This window comes from Oncorhynchus mykiss, chromosome 32 (assembly GCF_013265735.2).
Source record: "Oncorhynchus mykiss isolate Arlee chromosome 32, USDA_OmykA_1.1, whole genome shotgun sequence".
NCBI lineage: Eukaryota > Metazoa > Chordata > Actinopteri > Salmoniformes > Salmonidae > Oncorhynchus > Oncorhynchus mykiss.
In genome coordinates, this window is record NC_050572.1 from 1,745,171 (window position 1) to 1,759,432 (window position 14,262).

General features: G+C 33.3%; 1 protein-coding gene across 2 annotated transcripts in view; it reads left to right on the forward strand.

Moving 5' to 3' along the window:
• fam91a1 (family with sequence similarity 91 member A1) overlaps positions 1-14,262 on the forward strand; it is a 113,564-nt gene that overhangs the window by 33,616 nt on the left and 65,686 nt on the right. For both annotated transcript variants that reach the window (XM_036970971.1, XM_036970972.1), the window contains exons 5-7: positions 3,349-3,416; positions 3,537-3,650; positions 14,127-14,217. In XM_036970971.1, the coding sequence (XP_036826866.1) occupies positions 3,349-3,416; positions 3,537-3,650; positions 14,127-14,217 (273 nt within the window). The remainder of the gene's footprint in view (positions 1-3,348; positions 3,417-3,536; positions 3,651-14,126; positions 14,218-14,262) is intronic.

Genomic DNA, 14,262 nt, shown 5'->3' on the forward strand with positions numbered 1-14,262 from the left:
GTAGGGCTCTGGTCTCAGGTAGTGTACTATACAGGGAATAGGGCTCTGGTCTAATGTAGTGTACTATACAGGGAGTAGGGCTCTGGTCTAAGGTAGTGTACTATACAGGGAATAGGCCTCTGGTCTAATGTAGTGTACTATACAGGGAGTAGGGCTCTGGTCTCAGGTAGTGTACTATACAGGGAGTAGGGCTCTGGTCTCAGGTAGTGTACTATACAGGGAATAGGGCTCTGGTCTAATGTAGTGTACTATACAGGGAGTAGGGCTCTGGTCTAAGGTAGTGTACTATACAGGGAATAGGCCTCTGGTCTAATGTAGTGTACTATACAGGGAGTAGGGCTCTGGTCTCAGGTAGTGTACTATACAGGGGATAGGGCTTTGGTCTCAGGTAGTGTACTATACAGGGAATGGGGCTCTGGTCTAAGGTAGTGTACTATACAGGGAATATGGCTCTGGTCTAAGGCCAGCGGCATACCACTGCTGGCTTGCTTCTGAAGCTAAGCAGGGTTGGTCCTGGTCGGCAGCATACCACCCTGCATACCACCCTGCATAACACTACTGGCTTGCTTCTGAAGCTAAGCAGGGTTGGTCCTGGTCAGTTCCTGGATGGGAGACCAGATGCTGCTGGAAGTGGTGTTGGAGGGCCAGTAAGAGGCACTCTTTCCTCTGGTCTAAAAATATATCCCAATGCCCCAGGGCAGTGATTGGGGACACTGCCCTGTGTAGGGTGCCTTCTTTCGGTTGGGACGTTAAATGGGTGTCCTGACTCTCTGAGGTCATTAAAGATCCCATGGCACTTATCGTAAGAGTAGGGGTGTTAACCCCGGTGTCCTGGCTAATATCCCAATCTGGCCCTCAAACCATTATGGTCACCTAATAATCCCCAGTTTTCAATTGGCTCATTCATCCCCCTCCTCTCCCATGTAACCTGGTAAAATAACGAAAAAATATATAAAAATCGGTGATTAATGTCTCCTGTCTATCTTCTAGGTCTAAGACTGTTGGGCATCGGGAGGAACCAGTATATTGACTTGATGAACCAGTGATTAATGTCTCCTGTCTATCTTCTAGGTCTAAGACTGCTGGGCATCGGGAGGAACCAGTATAGAACCAGTATATTGACTTGATGAACCAGTGATTAATGTCTCCTGTCTATCTTCTAGGTCTAAGACTGCTGGGCATCGGGAGGAACCAGTATATTGACTTGATGCTGTCTATCTTCTAGGTCTAAGACTGCTGGGCATCGGGAGGAACCAGTATATTGACTTGATGAACCAGTGATTAATGTCTCCTGTCTATCTTCTAGGTCTAAGACTGCTGGGCATCGGGAGGAACCAGTATAGAACCAGTATATTGACTTGATGAACCAGTGATTAATGTCTCCTGTCTATCTTCTAGGTCTAAGACTGCTGGGCATCGGGAGGAACCAGTATATTGACTTGATGAACCAGTGATTAATGTCTCCTGTCTATCTTCTAGGTCTAAGACTGCTGGGCATCGGGAGGAACCAGTATATTGACTTGATGAACCAGTGATTAATGTCTCCTGTCTATCTTCTAGGTCTAAGACTGCTGGGCATCGGGAGGAACCAGTATATTGACTTGATGAACCAGTGATTAATGTCTCCTGTCTATCTTCTAGGTCTAAGACTGTTGGGCATCGGGAGGAACCAGTATATTGACTTGATGAACCAGTGATTAATGTCTCCTGTCTATCTTCTAGGTCTAAGAGTGCTGGGCATCGGGAGGAACCAGTATATTGACTTGATGAACCAGTGATTAATGTCTCCTGTCTGTCTTCTAGGTCTAAGACTGCTGGGCATCGGGAGGAACCAGTATATTGACTTGATGAACCAGTGATTAATGTCTCCTGTCTATCTTCTAGGTCTAAGAGTGCTGGGCATCGGGAGGAACCAGTATATTGACTTGATGAACCAGTGATTAATGTCTCCTGTCTATCTTCTAGGTCTAAGACTGCTGGGCATCGGGAGGAACCAGTATAGAACCAGTATATTGACTTGATGAACCAGTGATTAATGTCTCCTGTCTATCTTCTAGGTCTAAGACTGCTGGGCATCGGGAGGAACCAGTATATTGACTTGATGCTGTCTATCTTCTAGGTCTAAGACTGCTGGGCATCGGGAGGAACCAGTATATTGACTTGATGAACCAGTGATTAATGTCTCCTGTCTATCTTCTAGGTCTAAGACTGCTGGGCATTGGGAGGAACCAGTATAGAACCAGTATATTGACTTGATGAACCAGTGATTAATGTCTCCTGTCTATCTTCTAGGTCTAAGACTGCTGGGCATCGGGAGGAACCAGTATATTGACTTGATGAACCAGTGATTAATGTCTCCTGTCTATCTTCTAGGTCTAAGACTGCTGGGCATCGGGAGGAACCAGTATATTGACTTGATGAACCAGTGATTAATGTCTCCTGTCTATCTTCTAGGTCTAAGACTGCTGGGCATCGGGAGGAACCAGTATAGAACCAGTATATTGACTTGATGAACCAGTGATTAATGTCTCCTGTCTATCTTCTAGGTCTAAGACTGCTGGGCATCGGGAGGAACCAGTATATTGACTTGATGCTGTCTATCTTCTAGGTCTAAGACTGCTGGGCATCGGGAGGAACCAGTATATTGACTTGATGAACCAGTGATTAATGTCTCCTGTCTATCTTCTAGGTCTAAGACTGCTGGGCATCGGGAGGAACCAGTATAGAACCAGTATATTGACTTGATGAACCAGTGATTAATGTCTCCTGTCTATCTTCTAGGTCTAAGACTGCTGGGCATCGGGAGGAACCAGTATATTGACTTGATGAACCAGTGATTAATGTCTCCTGTCTATCTTCTAGGTCTAAGACTGCTGGGCATCGGGAGGAACCAGTATATTGACTTGATGAACCAGTGATTAATGTCTCCTGTCTATCTTCTAGGTCTAAGACTGCTGGGCATCGGGAGGAACCAGTATATTGACTTGATGAACCAGTGATTAATGTCTCCTGTCTATCTTCTAGGTCTAAGACTGTTGGGCATCGGGAGGAACCAGTATATTGACTTGATGAACCAGTGATTAATGTCTCCTGTCTATCTTCTAGGTCTAAGAGTGCTGGGCATCGGGAGGAACCAGTATATTGACTTGATGAACCAGTGATTAATGTCTCCTGTCTGTCTTCTAGGTCTAAGACTGCTGGGCATCGGGAGGAACCAGTATATTGACTTGATGAACCAGTGATTAATGTCTCCTTTCTATCTTCTAGGTCTAAGAGTGCTGGGCATCGGGAGGAACCAGTATATTGACTTGATGAACCAGTGATTAATGTCTCCTGTCTGTCTTCTAGGTCTAAGACTGCTGGGCATCGGGAGGAACCAGTATATTGACTTGATGAACCAGTGCAGGTCTTCCAAGGTAAGACATGAAGACCTTGAAGCATGTCGTTATTACCTTGGTCATATTTTTTAAAATGTAATTACTGACTAATGAATAGTAACAGTGATTTAACATGTATGGACTTGTGTCTCCTATCAGAAATTCTTCCGTAGGAAAACAGCGCGGGACCTGCTGCCCTCCAAGCCAATAGAGATCTCTGTAGAGGCGTGGTGGGTGGCTCAGACCGGATACATCACAGAGGATGACATCAGGGTGAGTCTCTGTAGAGCTTCCTGATAGTGGTAGAGGATGACACCGTGCTCGTCTATTCACCAGTCAGTTTAAACAATATATAATCTAGCCATGATGGCGAGCGGGGATGCAGACCCCGATGACTCTTCTGTTAGATTTTTACATTTGTTACACTGGAGAAGCCTGCAAAGTGAGCAATGTTGGTACATTGTAACATTTCATTTCCTGTTATTACCAAGAGCACAGACCGGTCTGAGTAGACTTTGCAAGGTCACTGTCATGCAGCCTCTGAGTGTCTGAGAGGGAAAAAGGAGCACTGCTTCACGACAGGCATGCAGCAAAGAAAACATCTTGTCTCTAAATATATTACCAGAGGTCTCTATTCTAAATATATTACCAGAGGTCTCTATTCTAAATATATTACCAGAGGTCTCTATTCTAAATATATTACCAGAGGTCTCTATTCTAAATATATTACCAGAGGTCTCTATTCTAAATATATTACCAGAGGTCTCTATTCTAAATATATTACCAGAGGTCTCTATTCTAAATATATTACCAGAGGTCTCTATTCTAAATATATTACCAGAGGTCTCTATTCTAAATATATTACCAGAGGTCTCTATTCTAAATATATTACCAGAGGTCTCTATTCTAAATATATTACCAGAGGTCTCTATTCTAAATATATTACCAGAGGTCTCTATTCTAAATATATTACCAGAGGTATCTATTCTGAATATATTACCAGAGGTCTCTATTCTAAATATATTACCAGAGGTCTCTATTCTAAATATATTACCAGAGGTCTCTATTCTAAATATATTACCAGAGGTCTCTATTCTAAATATATTACCAGAGGTCTCTATTCTAAATATATTACCAGAGGTCTCTAGCCTAAATGGTTTAAAACAATATATATATATTACCAGAGGTCTTGTCTCTAACCTAAATGGTTTAAAACAATATATATATATTACCAGAGGTCTCTAACCTAAATGGTTTAAAACAATATATATATATTACCAGAGGTCTCTAACCTAAATGGTTTAAAACAATATATATATATTACCAGAGGTCTCTAACCTAAATGGTTTAAAACAATATATATATATTACCAGAGGTCTTGTCTCTAACCTAAATGGTTTAAAACAATATATATATATTACCAGAGGTCTCTAACCTAAATGGTTTAAAACAATATATATTACCAGAGGTCTCTAGCCTAAATGGTTTAAAACAATATATATTACCAGAGGTCTCTAGCCTAAATGGTTTAAAACAATATATATATATTACCAGAGGTCTTGTCTCTAACCTAAATGGTTTAAAACAATATATATATATATTACCAGAGATCTTGTCTCTAACCTAAATGGTTTAAAACAATATATATATATTACCAGAGGTCTCTAACCTAAATGGTTTAAAACAATATATATTACCAGAGGTCTCTAACCTAAATGGTTTAAAACAATATATATTACCAGAGGTCTCTAACCTAAATGGTTTAAAACAATATATATATATATTACCAGAGGTCTTGTCTCTAACCTAAATGGTTTAAAACAATATATATATTACCAGAGGTCTCTAACCTAAATGGTTTAAAACAATATATATTACCAGAGGTCTCTATTCTAAATATATTACCAGAGGTCTCTAACCTAAATGGTTTAAAACAATATGTATATTACCAGAGGTCTCTAACCTAAATGGTTTAAAACAATATATATTACCAGAGGTCTCTAACCTAAATGGTTTAAAACAATATATATTACCAGAGGTCTCTAACCTAAATGGTTTAAAACAATATATATATATTACCAGAGGTCTCTAACCTAAATGGTTTAAAACAATATATATTACCAGAGGTCTCTAGCCTAAATGGTTTAAAACAATATATATATTACCAGAGGTCTCCAGCCTAAATGGTTTAAAACAATATATATATTACCAGAGGTCTCTAACCTAAATGGTTTAAAACAATATATATTACCAGAGGTCTTGTCTCTAACCTAAATGGTTTAAAACAATATATATATATTACCAGAGGTCTCTAACCTAAATGGTTTAAAACAATATATATATTACCAGAGGTCTCTAGCCTAAATGGTTTAAAACAATATATATATATTACCAGAGGTCTTGTCTCTAACCTAAATGGTTTAAAACAATATATATATATATATATATATATTACCAGAGGTCTCTAGCCTAAATGGTTTAAAACAATATATATATATTACCAGAGGTCTTGTCTCTAACCTAAATGATTTAAAACAATATATATATATTACCAGAGGTCTTGTCTCTAACCTAAATGGTTTAAAACAATATATATTACCAGAGGTCTCTAGCCTAAATGGTTTAAAACAATATATATATATTACCAGAGATCTTGTCTCTAACCTAAATGGTTTAAAACAATATATATATATTACCAGAGGTCTCTAACCTAAATGGTTTAAAACAATATATATATATTACCAGAGGTCTTGTCTCTAACCTAAATGGTTTAAAGCAATATATATTACCAGAGGTCTCTAACCTAAATGGTTTAAAACAATATATATATATATTACCAGAGGTCTCTAACCTAAATGGTTTAAAACAATATATATATATTACCAGAGGTCTCTAACCTAAATGGTTTAAAACAATATATATATATTACCAGAGGTCTTGTCTCTAACCTAAATGGTTTAAAACAATATATATTACCAGAGGTCTCTAACCTAAATGGTTTAAAACAATATATATATATTACCAGAGATCTTGTCTCTAACCTAAATGTTTTAAAACAATATATATATATTACCAGAGGTCTCTAACCTAAATGGTTTAAAACAATATATATATTACCAGAGGTCTTGTCTCTAACCTAAATGGTTTAAAACAATATATATATTACCATAGGTCTCTAACCTAAATGGTTTAAAACAATATATATATATTACCAGAGGGCTTGTCTCTAACCTAAATGGTTTAAAACAATATATATTACCAGAGGTCTCTAGCCTAAATGGTTTAAAACAATATATATATATTACCAGAGGTCTCTAACCTAAATGGTTTAAAACAATATATATTACCAGAGGTCTCTAACCTAAATGGTTTAAAGCAATATATATATATTACCAGAGGTCTCTAACCTAAATGGTTTAAAGCAATATATATATATTACCAGAGGTCTCCAGCCTAAATGGTTTAAAACAATATATATATATTACCAGAGGTCTCTAACCTAAATGGTTTAAAACAATATATATATATTACCAGAGGTCTTGTCTCTAACCTAAATGGTTTAAAACAATATATATTACCAGAGGTCTCTAACCTAAATGGTTTAAAGCAATATATATTACCAGAGGTCTCTAGCCTAAATGGTTTAAAACAATATATATATATATTACCAGAGGTCTTGTCTCTAACCTAAATGGTTTAAAACAATATATATTACCAGAGGTCTCGAACCTAAATGGTTTAAAACAATATATATATATATATTACCAGAGGTCTCTAACCTAAATGGTTTAAAACAATATATATATATTACCAGAGGTCTTGTCTCTAACCTAAATGGTTTAAAACAATATATATATATTACCAGAGGTCTCTAACCTAAATGGTTTAAAACAATATATATTACCAGAGGTCTCTAACCTAAATGGTTTAAAACAATATATATTACCAGAGGTCTCTAACCTAAATGGTTTAAAACAATATATATTACCAGAGGTCTCTAACCTAAATGGTTTAAAACAATATATATATATTACCAGAGGTCTCTAACCTAAATGGTTTAAAACAATATATATATATTACCAGAGGTCTTGTCTCTAACCTAAATGGTTTAAAGCAATATATATTACCAGAGGTCTCTAACCTAAATGGTTTAAAACAATATATATATATATTACCAGAGGTCTCTAACCTAAATGGTTTAAAACAATATATATATATTACCAGAGGTCTCTAACCTAAATGGTTTAAAACAATATATATATATATTACCAGAGATCTTGTCTCTAACCTAAATGGTTTAAAACAATATATATTACCAGAGGTCTCTAACCTAAATGGTTTAAAACAATATATATATATATTACCAGAGATCTTGTCTCTAACCTAAATGGTTTAAAACAATATATATATATTACCAGAGGTCTCTAACCTAAATGGTTTAAAACAATATATATATATATATTACCAGAGGTCTCTAACCTAAATGGTTTAAAACAATATATATATTACCAGAGGTCTTGTCTCTAACCTAAATGGTTTAAAACAATATATATATTACCATAGGTCTCTAACCTAAATGGTTTAAAACAATATATATATATTACCAGAGGGCTTGTCTCTAACCTAAATGGTTTAAAACAATATATATTACCAGAGGTCTCTAGCCTAAATGGTTTAAAACAATATATATATATTACCAGAGGTCTCTAACCTAAATTGTTTAAAGCAATATATATATATTACCAGAGGTCTCCAGCCTAAATGGTTTAAAACAATATATATATATTACCAGAGGTCTCTAACCTAAATGGTTTAAAACAATATATATAAATTACCAGAGGTCTTGTCTCTAACCTAAATGGTTTAAAACAATATATATTACCAGAGGTCTCTAACCTAAATGGTTTAAAACAATATATATATATTACCAGAGGTCTCTAACCTAAATGGTTTAAAACAATATATATTACCAGAGGTCTCTAGCCTAAATGGTTTAAAACAATATATATATATATTACCAGAGGTCTTGTCTCTAACCTAAATGGTTTAAAACAATATATATTACCAGAGGTCTCTAACCTAAATGGTTTAAAGCAATATATATTACCAGAGGTCTCTAGCCTAAATGGTTTAAAACAATATATATATATATTACCAGAGGTCTTGTCTCTAACCTAAATGGTTTAAAACAATCTATATTACCAGAGGTCTCGAACCTAAATGGTTTAAAACAATATATATATATTACCAGAGGTCTCTAACCTAAATGGTTTAAAACAATATATATATATTACCAGAGGTCTCTAACCTAAATGGTTTAAAACAATATATATATATTACCAGAGGTCTCTAACCTAAATGGTTTAAAACAATATATATTACCAGAGGTCTCTAACCTAAATGGTTTAAAACAATATATATTACCAGAGGTCTCTAACCTAAATGGTTTAAAACAATATATATTACCAGAGGTCTCTAACCTAAATGGTTTAAAACAATATATATTACCAGAGGTCTCTAACCTAAATGGTTTAAAACAATATATATATATTACCAGAGGTCTTGTCTCTAACCTAAATGGTTTAAAACAATATATATTACCAGAGGTCTCTAACCTAAATGGTTTAAAACAATATATATATATTACCAGAGATCTTGTCTCTAACCTAAATGGTTTAAAACAATATATATATATTACCAGAGGTCTCTAACCTAAATGGTTTAAAACAATATATATATATATATTACCAGAGGTCTCTAACCTAAATGGTTTAAAACAATATATATATTACCAGAGGTCTTGTCTCTAACCTAAATGGTTTAAAACAATATATATATTACCATAGGTCTCTAACCTAAATGGTTTAAAACAATATATATTACCAGAGGTCTCTAGCCTAAATGGTTTAAAACAATATATATATATATTACCAGAGGTCTCTAACCTAAATGGTTTAAAACAATATATATTACCAGAGGTCTCTAACCTAAATGGTTTAAAGCAATATATATATATTACCAGAGGTCTCTAACCTAAATGGTTTAAAGCAATATATATATATATTACCAGAGGTCTCCAGCCTAAATGGTTTAAAACAATATATATATATTACCAGAGGTCTCTAACCTAAATGGTTTAAAACAATATATATATATATTACCAGAGGTCTTGTCTCTAACCTAAATGGTTTAAAACAATATATATTACCAGAGGTCTCTAACCTAAATGGTTTAAAACAATATATATATATTACCAGAGGTCTCTAACCTAAATGGTTTAAAACAATATATATTACCAGAGGTCTCTAGCCTAAATGGTTTAAAACAATATATATATATATTACCAGAGGTCTTGTCTCTAACCTAAATGGTTTAAAACAATATATATTACAAGAGGTCTCTAACCTAAATGGTTTAAAGCAATATATATTACCAGAGGTCTCTAGCCTAAATGGTTTAAAACAATATATATATATATATTACCAGAGGTCTTGTCTCTAACCTAAATGGTTTAAAACAATATATATTACCAGAGGTCTCGAACCTAAATGGTTTAAAACAATATATATATATATTACCAGAGGTCTCTAACCTAAATGGTTTAAAACAATATATATATATTACCAGAGGTCTTGTCTCTAACCTAAATGGTTTAAAACAATATATATATATTACCAGAGGTCTCTAACCTAAATGGTTTAAAACAATATATATTACCAGAGGTCTCTAACCTAAATGGTTTAAAACAATATATATTACCAGAGGTCTCTAACCTAAATGGTTTAAAACAATATATATTACCAGAGGTCTCTAACCTAAATGGTTTAAAACAATATATATTACCAGAGGTCTCTAACCTAAATGGTTTAAAACAATATATATTACCAGAGGTCTCTAGCCTAAATGGTTTAAAACAATATATATATTACCAGAGGTCTCCAGCCTAAATGGTTTAAAACAATATATATATTACCAAAGGTCTCTAACCTAAATGGTTTAAAACAATATATATTACCAGAGGTCTTGTCTCTAACCTAAATGGTTTAAAACAATATATATATATTACCAGAGGTCTCTAACCTAAATGGTTTAAAACAATATATATATTACCAGAGGTCTCTAGCCTAAATGGTTTAAAACAATATATATATATTACCAGAGGTCTTGTCTCTAACCTAAATGGTTTAAAACAATATATATATATATATATATTACCAGAGGTCTCTAGCCTAAATGGTTTAAAACAATATATATATATTACCAGAGGTCTTGTCTCTAACCTAAATGATTTAAAACAATATATATATATTACCAGAGGTCTTGTCTCTAACCTAAATGGTTTAAAACAATATATATTACCAGAGGTCTCTAGCCTAAATGGTTTAAAACAATATATATATATTACCAGAGATCTTGTCTCTAACCTAAATGGTTTAAAACAATATATATATATTACCAGAGGTCTCTAACCTAAATGGTTTAAAACAATATATATATATTACCAGAGGTCTTGTCTCTAACCTAAATGGTTTAAAGCAATATATATTACCAGAGGTCTCTAACCTAAATGGTTTAAAACAATATATATATATATTACCAGAGGTCTCTAACCTAAATGGTTTAAAACAATATATATATATTACCAGAGGTCTCTAACCTAAATGGTTTAAAACAATATATATATATTACCAGAGGTCTTGTCTCTAACCTAAATGGTTTAAAACAATATATATTACCAGAGGTCTCTAACCTAAATGGTTTAAAACAATATATATATATTACCAGAGATCTTGTCTCTAACCTAAATGTTTTAAAACAATATATATATATTACCAGAGGTCTCTAACCTAAATGGTTTAAAACAATATATATATTACCAGAGGTCTTGTCTCTAACCTAAATGGTTTAAAACAATATATATATTACCATAGGTCTCTAGCCTAAATGGTTTAAAACAATATATATATATTACCAGAGGGCTTGTCTCTAACCTAAATGGTTTAAAACAATATATATTACCAGAGGTCTCTAGCCTAAATGGTTTAAAACAATATATATATATTACCAGAGGTCTCTAACCTAAATGGTTTAAAACAATATATATTACCAGAGGTCTCTAACCTAAATGGTTTAAAGCAATATATATATATTACCAGAGGTCTCTAACCTAAATGGTTTAAAGCAATATATATATATTACCAGAGGTCTCCAGCCTAAATGGTTTAAAACAATATATATATTACCAGAGGTCTCTAACCTAAATGGTTTAAAACAATATATATATATTACCAGAGGTCTTGTCTCTAACCTAAATGGTTTAAAACAATATATATTACCAGAGGTCTCTAACCTAAATGGTTTAAAGCAATATATTACCAGAGGTCTCTAGCCTAAATGGTTTAAAACAATATATATATATATTACCAGAGGTCTTGTCTCTAACCTAAATGGTTTAAAACAATATATATTACCAGAGGTCTCTAACCTAAATGGTTTAAAACAATATATATATATTACCAGAGGTCTTGTCTCTAACCTAAATGGTTTAAAACAATATATATATATTACCAGAGGTCTCTAACCTAAATGGTTTAAAACAATATATATTACCAGAGGTCTCTAACCTAAATGGTTTAAAACAATATATATTACCAGAGGTCTCTAACCTAAATGGTTTAAAACAATATATATTACCAGAGGTCTCTAACCTAAATGGTTTAAAACAATATATATATATTACCAGAGGTCTCTAACCTAAATGGTTTAAAACAATATATATATATTACCAGAGGTCTTGTCTCTAACCTAAATGGTTTAAAGCAATATATATTACCAGAGGTCTCTAACCTAAATGGTTTAAAACAATATATATATATATTACCAGAGGTCTCTAACCTAAATGGTTTAAAACAATATATATATATTACCAGAGGTCTCTAACCTAAATGGTTTAAAACAATATATATATATTACCAGAGATCTTGTCTCTAACCTAAATGGTTTAAAACAATATATATTACCAGAGGTCTCTAACCTAAATGGTTTAAAACAATATATATATATATTACCAGAGATCTTGTCTCTAACCTAAATGGTTTAAAACAATATATATATATTACCAGAGGTCTCTAACCTAAATGGTTTAAAACAATATATATATATATATTACCAGAGGTCTCTAACCTAAATGGTTTAAAACAATATATATATTACCAGAGGTCTTGTCTCTAACCTAAATGGTTTAAAACAATATATATATTACCATAGGTCTCTAACCTAAATGGTTTAAAACAATATATATATATTACCAGAGGGCTTGTCTCTAACCTAAATGGTTTAAAACAATATATATTACCAGAGGTCTCTAGCCTAAATGGTTTAAAACAATATATATTACCAGAGGTCTCTAACCTAAATGGTTTAAAACAATATATATTACCAGAGGTCTCTAACCTAAATGGTTTAAAGCAATATATATATATTACCAGAGGTCTCCAGCCTAAATGGTTTAAAACAATATATATATATTACCAGAGGTCTCTAACCTAAATGGTTTAAAACAATATATATAAATTACCAGAGGTCTTGTCTCTAACCTAAATGGTTTAAAACAATATATATTACCAGAGGTCTCTAACCTAAATGGTTTAAAACAATATATATATATTACCAGAGGTCTCTAACCTAAATGGTTTAAAACAATATATATTACCAGAGGTCTCTAGCCTAAATGGTTTAAAACAATATATATATATATTACCAGAGGTCTTGTCTCTAACCTAAATGGTTTAAAACAATATATATTACCAGAGGTCTCTAACCTAAATGGTTTAAAGCAATATATATTACCAGAGGTCTCTAGCCTAAATGGTTTAAAACAATATATATATATATTACCAGAGGTCTTGTCTCTAACCTAAATGGTTTAAAACAATATATATTACCAGAGGTCTCGAACCTAAATGGTTTAAAACAATATATATATATTACCAGAGGTCTCTAACCTAAATGGTTTAAAACAATATATATATATTACCAGAGGTCTTGTCTCTAACCTAAATGGTTTAAAACAATATATATATATTACCAGAGGTCTCTAACCTAAATGGTTTAAAACAATATATATTACCAGAGGTCTCTAACCTAAATGGTTTAAAACAATATATATTACCAGAGGTCTCTAACCTAAATGGTTTAAAACAATATATATATATTACCAGAGGTCTTGTCTCTAACCTAAATGGTTTAAAGCAATATATATTACCAGAGGTCTCTAACCTAAATGGTTTAAAACAATATATATATATTACCAGAGGTCTTGTCTCTAACCTAAATGGTTTAAAGCAATATATATTACCAGAGGTCTCTAACCTAAATGGTTTAAAACAATATATATATATTACCAGAGGTCTTGTCTCTAACCTAAATGGTTTAAAACAATATATATTACCAGGTATAGGTATTCACAGGTGTTTTATGTAATTACACAAACCATGTCACAGCTGTTTTAACCTCATCCTGGGTGGTAAATATTGGTCTGATAACAAACAATTTTGTTCAGTCATGTAACCTCGCTAGTAAAAACCTGGTAAATTCACAGTAGGTTTGGGCACAGCTGATTGGCACATTCTCCTCTCCTCCTCCTCCTCTCCTCCTAATGTCTGCCTGTGTCCCTGCTCTTCTCCTCTATTCCTCTCCTTCTCTCCCCCTAATGTCTGTCTGTCCTCCCCCTGTCCTGTCTGATTTCAGATCTGCTCGTTGGCAGAGAGGAAGGCAATTGATAAGATGATTGATTCAGGACCCCAGCTGGCCGGATCAATGGAGTACAATGTGGTACTGAGTGAGTGGTATCTATTCTCTGCTTCGTGTGTGTTCATCCCACCAG